The sequence below is a fragment of the Rhinatrema bivittatum genome, chromosome 2 (assembly GCF_901001135.1).
Source record: "Rhinatrema bivittatum chromosome 2, aRhiBiv1.1, whole genome shotgun sequence".
NCBI lineage: Eukaryota > Metazoa > Chordata > Amphibia > Gymnophiona > Rhinatrematidae > Rhinatrema > Rhinatrema bivittatum.
Window position 1 is genome coordinate 724324068 of NC_042616.1, and position 13717 is coordinate 724337784.

At 46.9% G+C, this 13717-nt stretch overlaps 1 protein-coding gene across 1 annotated transcript in view; it reads right to left on the bottom strand.

Annotated features, from left to right (window-relative positions):
- The window catches only part of UBR5 (ubiquitin protein ligase E3 component n-recognin 5), a 672040-nt gene that overhangs the window by 193479 nt on the left and 464844 nt on the right, over nt 1-13717 (bottom strand). Inside the window, 1 exon segment of the mRNA XM_029591836.1 lies at nt 13024-13135. Within this exon segment, the coding sequence (XP_029447696.1) occupies nt 13024-13135 (112 nt within the window).

Genomic DNA, 13717 nt, shown 5'->3' on the forward strand with positions numbered 1-13717 from the left:
GGAGCTACAATCCGAAATTCCTTGCTTGTCATTTTTTTTTTCAGTAACCCAGGAACTCAGCTCAGTTGAAGAAGGGAGATCAATCTTTTACCTCAGAAGTTCTTTAAACACTATCCTAGTCAGCCTACCAGGCCGCAGGCCACAGCAAAAGATGCACATTTTTGCCATCTTATCCAGGAAAGACTAATAGTAGAGATCTTCTAGGGGAGATGTATGCTGAAGCAAGTCTAGTAAGGGTCAAAAGGAATCCCATGGAGTCCCCATTCTCTTCTGACCATGGTGGTATGCTGAGCTACAAACCTGTCAATAATGATGGCAACTAGGGAGAAGACCTCCGATACTCCAAATGGGAATCTTCTGGAAGGAACTTGGAGCACACTGATACTACTTTTTTCCCATCTGATCCATAAAGGAATGTCCCTGGAGGAGAGGAATTTATAACTTTAGGGAGGGGCCTTACTCCCACCCACTGGGAGCCCTTGTGAAGCACAAGCTACTGAAGAGAGCTTTAAGTAACACCGCTATGAAGAAAGATTTCTTTCATTTAGACAGAAGTAGTTCTAGACTCCCTATCAGGCCCTCAGGATTCAAAGTAGTAAGAAATTCTTCACAAACTCTGACAGCTGTGTTCCCATGGGCTGTGGGACCCTCTTCACTGGAGTTGGCAGACATCATCATCACTAAAGCTCATCAATGCCAGTGGCACCAATAGGGAGCTTGGGAGCACAGTGGTAGATGTAGCTGGGGCCAGCTCCAAGACACTCCATGCTGGATGTGTTGATATTTCCCATTAATTGGCGCTGTGTCTGATGGATGGCTAAAGACACCCCCATCTGTACTTTGATGCCCAGTGCTCCACTCTGACAATAATGGGATCTTAGCAGGCCGCACCATAGAAGAGGTCTGTGCCAATGAGATTGATGGCACCAAGTCCAGATAGAAGTGGTAGCTTGGCACCATGAGAATCTTCCACGCCAGGAACACAGGTAGCACCTGTGCTGTGGAAGTCCTGTACTGCCTTGGGGTCCAGCTAGCTCCACTCTGGAGGAGGACTGTGTCAATGACACAGGCTTCTTCAGTGCCAAGGGAGAAGGTCCCAGAGGGGATTCCTCTCACATCTTAGGCGCTCTTCTCTGCACCACATCCGGCGCTGTGCTCCTATGCACCATGTTCAGCCTCCAACTTGAGAAGGATCCAGAAAACCAGTGCCACTGCAGCGGGGTTGGGGGAGGGAAGAGCCTTAAATGACTTGCTGAAGCAGGAGGGAGAGATAGCCGGTTTCAAATTTCTGTTCTGAGAGTCCATCAAAACCTTGCACCAGGATGAGTAGTGGCTGTGCAGTGCCTTCCACAAGGCCTTCCTTTTATAGAAATGATTTTACTGAGCCCCCGGGGTCATCTTACCGCAACTGTAGCAGTTGCCCAAGTCATCATCCAGCTTCAGGCAATGATCTGTGATGAACATCTGGCACAGACAAATGCAGGCCTTGAAGCCGCTGACTATGGTCTTCTTGGCCCCAGATTTCTCCATTGTTTTATTTTTTGGAGGATAGAGCTGAAAAGTTCTGCTGAGGGAGGCAGCAGCTTGAAAAAGCAAAAACAAAGCATAAAAAAAAGAAGGCGGCAAAATAGAGGCTAGGCAGCAAAATGCAGAGAGAGACTAGGAACAGGTCCATGCAGTAGCTCGGATGAAGCACGACTGAGGGGCTTATGAAGCAGCATGCACATGTGGGAACTCCCACACATGCTCAGTAAACTATTTATTGAGCTCTGAGAGTTGGACCCATGTTGGTGCCATCAAATGACCCATATGTAATGGCTAATTCATGCTTGCTTGTCAACAGAGTATATGAGTTTACTTGGCAGTTCTCTCACTCAGAAAAAACTCCAGTGGGGCAGATTTCCCTAGCCACAGGATTTCAACTGATTCATTATAATTTAAGCATGAATTGCTTACCACAGGGAGGAAAAAAATCCTGTACCCATTTTGTAACATTTTTACATTTATTGTAATTGAACCTATTGTGGCACCTGTTAGAATGTACTATAGATCACATCTCACCTATTTTAATTTATGTGCCTACATGTAAACCGTTGCGATGGTATATAACTTAGAGACGGTATAGAAAAGATTTTAAATAAATAAATCAATAAGGTAAGCGAGAATACCCTCCCTAAATCAAGAATTTATGTTCCCTTTCAAATTGTTATATTTGCAGTATTTTATACTACTCCCACACTCCACTTGCAGCAGAGTCACAAATTACCTACCACTGAATTGAAATAGATTTTGTTCACAATGTGTATATGCAATATTTATGTGAGATATAATTTGTATAGGAGGCTGTTTTTCTCCCAAGGGTTCAGAAGAACTTCATAGGAACAATTTAGAGAATTTCAAACAATTTAACTTGATACAGGGTGCCTAGGTACTACTTGCACTTCCAAAATATTGTAAAACAGGCATCGAGTCTATTTTCTTTTAATGTTGTTATACCAGAAACTGAATAGTTGAGACTATAGATTCTCTGATATCACCATCCAGAAAGATGACATTTTGTCAATATATCCAGTCCAAATAGATATATATATATAATATGGTACTAAAACTAGAAAAGTGAAAACTAGGATTTTTTTTGTGTAGTAGTAGTTTTAGAGGGCAAACATGGACAATTTCCATTTTATTAAAAAGGGAAAACTGGTTCTTACCTACAATTTTCGTTCCTGTAGTACCACAGATCAGTCCAGACTCCTAGGTTTTGCCTCCCTTCCAGCAGATGGAGACAGAGAAAGTTTTAGTGACACTGCTACTTAACACGAGGTGCCACCTGCAGTCTTCTCAGTATTTTTCCGTACCCAAGCCAAATAAAACAGCAAATACCTAAACATTAACGAACATTCCCTGAACAAGCAGTGGGAAGTGGAAAACAGGAACAGTTTTGCCCACATTAAACCCTTTGTAGGATTAACAAAACCTCTGCCGTTCTTCAGAGTAATTACAAACAGCCAGCAGATTGAGCGGACTCTGAATCTCCACTTCCAAAGGGCGGGGCTCTGGACTGATCTGTGGCATTCCCAGCTCTCTGGAGAGTGAAGTCTTAGCCATCACTTAAGAAACGCCAAATGGATAGTTTAAGAGTAACCTTGTACTCAGTTACTAAGGAAATCCAACTCATGCCTCTCTATCTGAGGGCTGGTAGTGCTAGATGAGACAGAATAAAAATGGGGGAAAAATAAACCTGGATAGTCATTAATTAATGCTTAGGTCAGGGCATGTCAAGAGGAACAAGAGGAAGGTGCTGAGCAAATAGTATTGCTTTATTATAATATATATTTAGTGTCTTCTATCCAAAGCTTATTCCAATACATTTTATAAATGAACATGCAACAAATCAAAGAAAATTCTTTTTCACTCAGCGCATCGTTAAGCTCTGGAATTCATTGCCAGATGATGTGGTTACAGCAGTTAGTGTAACTGGGTTTAAAAAAAGGTTTGGATACGTTCCTAGAGGAAAAATCCATAAACTGCTATTAATTAATAAGCAATAGTAGCTTGAGATTTATTTAATGTTTGGGTACTTGCCAGGTACTTGTGACTTGGATTGGCCACTGTTGGAAACAGGATATGGGCTTGATGGACCCTTGGTCTGACCCAGGATGGCATATCTTATGTTCTTACGCAACCATCTCAGATGTAAATCTCTTAGTAAAGATTTGTGATGCCAGGATTGCATGAAAGCTTCCAAAAAAGAGAAAGAATAATGTTCTCCTATTTATTACCCAGTTACAGCTGGGTAAAAGTATGCTTGCTCATAGCTCCACTAGTCAATGGCACAGGGGATTTAACTTGCATGTATTTCTAGGTCTTCGCTTGAGTTTCAATACTGCAACTACTAACCCACATCAAACATTACAGAATCATGAATTCTTAACATAGTGGGTTGGAGAAATGGTAAGAAATAGTGATAGATGTGGGTACAGCAGCAAAGTCAGTCATGCATATATGGGTGACAACTAGGAGATATGCTTAGTTAGAACAGGTAGACTGGATGGGTAAAATAGTCCTTATTTAATGACTTCTAATAAGTGTTAGAGTTGGAGATCAAGTAGAATCTGCAGTATACAACAAAAAGAAAATGGACCGACTAGATGGTCATTGTGGTCTTACCTGCTGTCATACAGGCTGATACGATAAAGTGTGCGGGAAAACGGATGCTCAGTGTTGAGCACCCGCTTTCCTAACGCGTGCCCAGCCAACTTTTCTGGGCACACAATATCGTATTTAAATGAAGGGTCGCGCTAAAAAGGAGGCGCTAGGGACAATAGTGTGCCCTTTGCACCTCCATAGCAGCGAAAGCCCAGAAGAGGTGTCTATCAGCGGATTTGGAAAATGGATGCTCAATTTTACGAGCGTCTGTTTTCTTAAAACTGTGCATAGCCATGGGTTAGGAAAACGGACACTCAATTTTATGAGTATTCTTTTCCCTAACTTGACCTGCCGTCATTTTTTTTTTTTTTTTTTAACCTTTTGGTTCCTCGGACTTGATATCACTACGATATTAAGTCAGAAGATGAACAGAAAAGGAAAATTAGTATCCTCACCTGATAATTTTCGTACCTGAAGTTCCACGGATCAGTCCAGACTCCTGGGTTTGGCCGCCCCTCTAGCAGATTGAGACAGAAGTTTAACAACAAACTCCACCTTATCTGGGCTGGTGCCACCTACAGTCTGGCAGTATTACTTAATGTCAAAGCAGAATGGATTATAAAAAACCCCAAACTATATACAGCAACCTAACAACTGGAAAAAACATTGGCTCATGGAACCCCCAGATGGGATCAGCACCCATGGGCTGCAGAATAATGCGAACGGTCTGCGAAACAGAAAAACAATAGCGTGGACTCTCCAAACTGATAAGACCCGAAACAGGGTGGGACTCTGGACTGATCCGTGGAACTACAGGAATGAAAATTATCAGGTAAGGATACTAATTTTCCTTTCCCTGTATGTATCCGGATCAGTCCAGACTCCTGGGATGTACCAGAGCGTCATTAACTTGGATGGGATCCGGAGAGGCCCGCATGCAGTACCCCTGCTCCGAATGTCCGTGACCCTGATGCCTGAACATCCAAACGGTAATGTCTGGCGAAAGCCCACCGGCAATGGACGCCCACGCAACAAATAAGCAGAATTTATGGTTTCCTTCAACCAGCTAGCTATCGTGGTCTTAGAAGCCATATTACCTCGACGAGGTCCACTCCAGAGCACAAAGAGATGATCTGACACCCTGAACTCATTGGTACGTTCCAGGTAATGAAGCAAAACTCAGCGAACATCCAACTTCCTTAAATTCTTATAATCGGGGTCCGACCGGTCTCGATCAGAGAAAGCTGGTAGCTCCACAGACTGCTTCAAATGGAACGAAGAAACCACCTTGGGAAGAAAGGATGGAACCGTACATGCAGGGAAACTCCCGAATCAGAAATAATCAAGAAGGGTTCCCTACACAACAACGCTTGAAGCTCCGACAGTCGTCGAGCGGAAGCAATTGCCACCAAAAATATGACCTTCAGGGTGAGATCCTTCAAAGACACCCCTCGCAAAGGTTCAAAGGGCACAGAACACAAGGCTTTAAGCACCAAGTTCAAATTCCAAGACGGACATGGGTCCCATACAAGAGGTCTCAAATGTTTCACACCGCGTAAGAAGCGGAAGACGTTCGGGTATGCCGCTAGGCTTAGCCCATGTATGTTACCATGCAAGGAACCGATCACAGCCACCTGCACTCGTAAAGAACTCCAGGACAAGCCCCTGGATAAACCATCCTGGAGGAAGCTCAAGATGTCCTAGACTCCTACCCGGGTAGACACAACGCCTCTGGCGAGACACCAAGCATCGAAAATCTTCCAGACCCTGACATAAGACAAGGAAGTGGAAACCTTACGGGACCGCAACATTGTAGAGACAACCGCATCCGAATACCCCTGGGACTTCAGATGTTTCCTCTCAAAAGCCATGCCGCTAGACAAAAGCATTCGACCTGATCGAAATAAACCGGACCCTGATGGAGAAGATCCGGTAGATCCGGAAACTTCAGGGGACCGTCGATGGCCAGATTGATCAGATCCGCGAACCACAGACGCCTCGGCCATTCGGGAGCGACCAGGATGACCTCTGACGGATACACTTCTATTCTGCGAAGAGTGCGGCCGATGAGTGGCCAAGGAGGAAACAATTACAGAAGGACGTCCACCAGCCAGGGGAGAACCAGTGCGTCCATGCCCTCCGCACTCGCTTCCCTGCGGCGGGCAAAGAAGCGGGGCGCTTTGGTGTTCCGGAACATCGCCATCAGATCTACACAGGGTGGTCCCCAACGAGCACAAATGCAATGAAAAGCTTCGTCCGCGAGCTCTCATTCCCCTGGATCTATGCAATATCGACTGAGGAAGTCTGCTCGAACGTTGTCGACCCCGGCAATGTGGGAGGCCACTATTCTGAACAAGTTCCATTCCGCCCAAGAGATTAGCAACCGAGCTTCCAAAGCTACTGGTCGACTCCTTGTTCCTCCCTGACGGTTGATATAAGCCACCGTGGTCGCATTGTCGGAGAGGATGCGTACTGACTTGCCTCGTAGCATCAGAAGAAACGCCTGCGGAGCCAACCGCACCGCTCGGGTCTCTAGACGATTGATGGACCAATGGGCCTCCTGTGAGGACCACCTGCTCTGCACTGAGGCGCGCTGACAAACTGCACCCCAACCATAAAGGCTGGCATCTGTGGTGACCACCGTCCAATCCGGAATTACCAAAGGCACACCCCGCCGTAAGTTGTCCTGGTTGAGCCACCAGGCCAGACTGGAGCGAGCGTATCCAGTCAGTGGTAACGGAAGACGAAACTTATAGAAATGAAACATAAAAACATAGAAATGACAGCAGAAGACGATCAAACGGCCCATCCAGTCTGCCAGGTAAGCTTTGCACTTTTTATTTATTTTTTTTCTCATACTTCTGTTAGTCTGAGCTCTTAGTAACCTTTTGTTCTATTTCCCTTCCACCCCCACCATTAATGTAGAGAGCAGTGTTGGAACTGCATCTAAGTGAATATCTAGCTTAATTAGTTAGGGGTGGTAACCGCTGCAATAAGCAAGCTACACCCATGCATTATTTGTTTACACAGACTATGTAATTCAGTCCTTGTTGGTTGTTGTCTGTATATAGATCCACTTTTCTTCATTCCCCCTGCCGCTGAAGCAGACAGCTATGCTGGATATGCGTGAAGTATCGGACTTTCTCCCCTGCCGTTGAAGCAGAGAGCTATGCTGGATATGTATTGAAAGTGAAGTATCAGGCTTATTTGGTTTGGGGTAGTAACCGCTGTAACAAGCAAGCTACTCCCTGCTTTTTGTGAATGCAAATCTTTTTCCACATTTCCTCTTGCCGTTGAAGCTTAAGAGCATTAACAGAGTCGCATTAACCGTGTGTATGTTTATTGAATAAGGATATTATCTCCAGGCAGGAGCTGTCATTCCCGCGAGCCACCCACTCTTCATTCACGTCATCTAGACTTTATGGATCCACAGTGTTTATCCCACGCCCCTTTGAAGTCCTTCACAGTTCTGGTCTTCACCACTTCCTCTGGAAGGGCATTCCAGGTATCCACCACCCTCTCCGTGAAGAAATACTTCCTGACATTGGTTCTGAGTCTTCCTCCCTGGAGTTTTAAATCGTGACTCCTGGTTCTGCTGATTTTTTTCCGACGGAAAAGGTTTGTCGTTGTCTTTGGATCATTAAAACCTTTCAAGTATGTGAAAGTCTGTATCATATCACCTCTGCTTCTCCTTTCCTCCAGGGTATACATATTTAGATTCTTCAATCTCTCCTCATAAGTCATTTGATGAAGACACTCCACCTTTCTGGTCGCCCTTCTCTGGACAGCCTCCATCTTGTCTCTGTCTCTTTGGAGATACGGTCTCCAGAACTGAACACAGTACTCCAGGTGAGGCCTCACCAAGGACATGTACAAGGGGATAATCACTTCCCTTTTCTTACTCGATATTCCTCTCTCTATGCAGCCCAGCATTCTTCTGGCTTTAGCTATCGCCTTGTCACATTGTTTCGCCGACTTCAGATCATTAGACACTATCACCCCAAGGTCTCTCTCCTGTTCCGTGCACATCAGCCTTCCCCCCCCCCCCACTCCCCCCATCGAATACAGTTCATTCGGATTTCCACTCCCCATATGCATGACTCTGCACTTCTTGGCATTGAATCTCAGCTGCCATATCTTCGACCACTCTTCCAGCTTCCTTAAATCCCTTCTCAGTCTCTCCACTCCTTCCGGCATGTCCACTCTGTTGCAGATCTTAGTGTCATCCGCAAAAAGACAAATCTTACCTTCTATCCCGTCCGCAATGTCGCTCACAAAGATATTGAACAGGACCGGTACCAACACCGATCCTTGTGGTACACCGCTTAAAACCAATCTCTCTTCAGAGAGAGTTCCATTTACCATCACACCTTCAACCAGTTTGCAATCCAGGCCACCACCTCGGCACTCACTCCTAAGCTTCTTATTTTATTCACTAGTCTCCTGTGCGGGACCGTAATCAAAGGCTTTGCTGAAATCCAAGTAGATGACATCGAGTGCTCTTCCTTGATCCAATTCCTTGGTTACCCAGTCAAAAAAGTCAGATTTGTCTGACAGGACCTTTCCCTGGTGAATCCATGCTCCTGTGGTCCAGCAATTGTCCCGACTGTAGATATTTCACTATTCTCTCTTTCAACAGTGACTCCATTACTTTTCCCACCACCGAAATGAGGCTAACCGGTCTGTAGTTACCAGCCTCTTCTCTGTTCCCACTCTTGTGAAGCGGGACCACCACCGCTCTTCTCCAATCACTCGGCACCACTACCGTTTCTAGGGATCTATTGAACAGGTCGCACAGTGGACCTGCCAGCTCATCTCTGAGCTCCCTCAGTATCCTGGGATGAACCTTATCAGGCCCCATGGCTTTGTCCACTTTCAGTTTCTCCAGCTCTTCCCATACATTTTCTACTGTAAATGGAGTTACATATACTCCACTCCCCTCCAGTTCTTTGTTAAGCAGCGATGGTCCTTCACCAGGGTCCTCTCTTTAGTTAACACCGAACTGAAGTATTTGTTTAATATTTCTGCCATTTCTTCATCTCTCTCCACACATTGATCTTTTCCTCCTTTCAATTTCACTATACCACTTTGAACTTTTTTCTTTTCACTGATGTATCTGAAAAATGTTTTGTCACCTCTATCTCCTTGGCAATCCTCTCTTCCGCTAAACTGTTCTGAGACTGCAATCCGCGTTGCTCTCCCGCTGGAATCCAAAGGCCTCATATGAGCAAAAGACCAAGGAACTAATTCCAGAATCGATGTCATGGAACCCAGCACCTGTAAATAATCCAAAACTATTGGAGGAGACTTGGCTAACAAGGACCGAACCTGACCTTGAAGTTTGATCACCCGCTCTGCCGTGAGGGAGACCATGCCCCGCCGGGTGTCGAACAAAGCTCCCAAAATCTCCAGGGACTGCGTGGGAGTCAGCCGACCTTTGGACAGGTTGACTACCCAACCGAGGTTGCGTAGCAACTGTAGCACCCGACGTACCACCTCCTGACACTGCACCTCCGACTTCGCTCGGATCAGCCAATCGTCCAGGTACGGGTGGACCAGATATCCTTCCTTGCGGAGCTGTGCCTCCACTACTACCATAATCTTGGTGAAGGTTCTGGGTGCCGTGGTCAGACCAAACGGGAGTGCCTGGAACTGATAGTTGTGCCCCAGAATGGAGAAACGTAGGAAACGCTGATGGTCTGCTCGGATGCCGATATGTAGATAGGCTTCGGTGAGATCCAGAGATGCCAGATATTCCCCTCATCTCACTGACGCAATGACTTATCTTAGCGTTTCCATCCGGAATCGAGGAATCTGCAGACATTTGTTAACCCGCTTGAGATCCAGAATGGGCCGAAAAGTTCCTTCTTTCTTGGGGATCACGAAATAAATGGAGTACTGGCCCCTTCAAAGCTCCTCCGATGGCACCAGAATGATGGCTCCGAAATCGAGCAGCTGCTGCAGAGAGTCTTGAACCGCTCCGCGCTTTGGCGCCTGTGCGCAGGGGGAGACCATGAACCGCTGACAGGGCATAGGTGCAAAATCTAACGTGTAACCGTGTTTTATCACAGAGAGGACCCACTGATCAGACGTTATTTTGACCCATTCCTCATAAATCATTAGTCTGCCGCCCACCACTGGGACCGAGGAATGAGCCGGCTGCCAATCATTGTGAGGCCTTCCCACTCGGTGCCCCCGAGCCGGAACCGGGTCTACCGAATCTCCACCCCTGAAAGGACAGAGTGTAGGACTGCTGTCTATTGGCATTGTGACGAAATGAAGAATCCGATCTTCTGGAAGTCCAGATCCGATCTCCTCGAAAATGAGACCTGGAAGGGAAAGACCCTCTCGACTTCGGCTTATCCTCCAGTAGGCGATGCCCTTTATTCTCGCCCAAGGACTGGACCAGGTCCTCCAGCTCCTTGCCGAAAAGAAGTTTACCTTTAAATGGCAAAGAACCTAGCTGGGCCTTCGACGAGACGTCTGCGGCCCAGTTCCGGAGCCACAAGAGACGCCGGGCGGATACCGCCAACACCATGGTCCTGGCAGACATGCGAAGCAAGTCATGAAAGGCATCCGCACTGTAGGCAATGACCGCCTTTAGACGACCCGCCTTTAGGGCTTCTTCCTGGGATAAGGCCTCGCTGGCAAGGAGCTGTTGAACCCAACGGAGACCAGCTCGCAATGAAAAATTACTGAATATCGCCGCCCGAATCCCTAGGGCGGAGACTTCAAATATCCTTTTAAGCTGGACTTCCAGCTTACGATCCTGCAGGTCCTTCAGGGCTGTGCCCCCTGTGACCGGAATGGTGGTCTTCTTAGTGACTGCCATCACAGCTGGAGCCAACTTAGGAATCCTCAAAGGTTCCAAAGCCTCCTCAGGTAAGGGATAAAGTTTATCCATGGCCTTTGCCAACTTCAGTCCCAAATCTGGAGTGTCCCACACCTTAAAAAGTAAGTCCGTGGCTGAGAAATGAAAAGGGAAGGAGGTAGGAGGCCCTCGGAGCCCCAATACTACAGGGTCCGTAGCGCCAAGGCGAGACTCCTCCTGCGGAAGCTGAATACCTAGCCGGGATAAGAGGCCCTAGTTCATCCGTGTGAAAAAGACGGACCACCTTTGGATCATCCCCGTCCATCCCATGGGCTCCCTTGAGACCTGCTTGATGCCGCCCTACGTCTCCCTCCACTCCCCTCGGGGGCTGAGAAGTCAACTCCAGCTCTTCTTGGTCCTTCGACGCTGAAGAGGAGGAATCAGTGTCATCTACCTGTGTTCGCAAGGGCTTCGGATGCTCGGCCGGCAAGGAATCTGCGTCCTGCAGGGTCCGAGCCCGCTTGGAAGGACCGGGCTTGGAGTCAACCAGAAGAGGCCTCTTTTTTGCCGCCTTGCGGGCCCTAAAGGCCTTATGCATAAGGAGCACAAAATTGGAAGAGAAAGAAGATTCCGAGGAAGTATCATCTCCAGTCCCTGCAATATCAGTGCCAGCATTTGACCTGCCACCAACCGCGGTCGTGTCCCCCTCAGGGACTCCGCGCTGCGGGGACAAACGGGGAGGACAAACCTCCTCCCTCTGCAGTGCTGGCGCTGCCGGGAAGGGAGGCAAAATGGCACCCGGAATCGGGGTCACCGACCCCGAGGTACCTAAAATGGCGTCCGTTCCTGCGCTGTCCAGGAACGGAGCAGGGATCGCCTCCAGCAGCTGCCCAAATGCTCCTATCACTGACTGGACCCAGATCACGACTCCCTTCGGAGCCGCAGAGACACCTTCGCCGCCAGACACACACACGGCGCACAAGCTGTGCCTCGACAGGTGCGCGCTGCAGGCCCGACATGCGGCCTGACGCGGCATGGTAGAGACAAAAAAGTAAGTCCCGCACCCCGAAAATGCAGTGAAACGGTAGCAAAAACACCCCCTCGCGATCGGAGCGCCTCCCGGAGACGAACGACGCAAAAACGAAAAAATGTCTTTTTTTTTTTTTTTTTTAAAGTACCTGTCCAGCGCCTCTGGGTCCTGAATCTACTGGGGGGAGTGAGCCGAGCTCCCCGGTGTCACCCCCAGTAGCATCATGTGTTGAATGATGGGTCCTCAACCCTCAACACTCACAGCCTCGGAAACCAGGGAGGATGGTCCCCTCAGGACCTCACAACCCCCTGGGAGGCGGGAGACCTCGACCTGCAGGAACATACCGCGGTCTGTCTCTGTTCCTACTCTATTTTCTTCTTTGTTTTTGTTTTTTTTTGGAAACTTTTGAATCTTTTGCCTAACCCTGACTAACTCCGCTAGGCCCTAACTCAAGACTGTAGGTTTGGCATGTCCTCCACCTGCTGGAGACAGAAGAATACTGCCAGACTGTAGGTGGCACCAGCCCAGATAAGGCGGAGTTTGTTGTTAAACTTCTGTCTCCATCTGCTAAAGGGGGGGGGGGTCAAACCCAGGAGTCTGGACTGATCCGGGTACGTACAGGGAAAGCAGTATTTTCTGCTTTTCTGTACCCTTTTTCAGGCTACTCAGAAATTAACGCCTGTTCTTGGGCTAAACCCCTTATTGTATAAGGGGTAATGGACGCATGTCCAAGTCGCGCGTCCAACCGCAGCTAACACAGTGCACTCAGCTGAGCGCACTTTACTGTATCAGCCTGTTTGTCTGTTTCTTTTTCAAAGTAAAATATGGACAGTGCAATACAACTACAAACCAGCTGTTTTCTATACAGTTTTTCTTAGTGTTTTTGTGTGAACTTGTTTGGAATGTATCTGCAGTAATGTAGATGCATATAGGTTTTGTACTGGGATACAACTTTAAAAGTGAGGAATCATTTTCTGCCTCTGGAAAATATCAAAATACTTTTTTAATGTAATTATTAACTAATAAATCTGCATACCATCCTCATCATGCTCATCATGCTGTCCTTCTGCCTCAGCATTCTCTTCTCCATGCTCTTCATGCTCATCATGGTGATCCTCTTCTCCAGCAACTCCCTCTACCACTTCAACCTAAAACCAGTTAGAGGAAGATCATCTCAACAGCTTTATATATATTATAGTAAGAACAGACCACCATATCTCTCACTATCCAAATAATCAAAAAGCATGGTTAAATAGCCAGGTTTTAAGCATCTTCCTGAAATGTAAATCATTTGCTCTAAGATCCTTTGGAAGAAAAGTCCTTAAGGAGGGGGGCTACTTAGGAGCATGCTTTCTTAAAATGTATCTGCAGATTTCACCTGACAAAGGCAGCATTGATTGTTCACTCTCCGGAGGAGATTTTGCTAAGACCAGGAAGGTGCATAGGTAGTAAAATAATCATGGCGATATTACAGGTCCAAATTATTAATGGCCTTAAATTTCCAATGGAAGAATTCTGACAGTCACTGTAAGGATTGGAGAGCTGTGATAATATGATCATACAACCACAAATTCAAAAAAGAGTTTGAGCAGAAGTATTAACTGGAGCCTATGCATTTGTTTCTGCAGCAAACCTAAAGAGAAAGCATTATGGTAATCATACTTCGCTATCAGCAAAGCATGTAAAACAGTTGCCATTTCCATCTGTGATGAACAAAGATGCAGATGCAA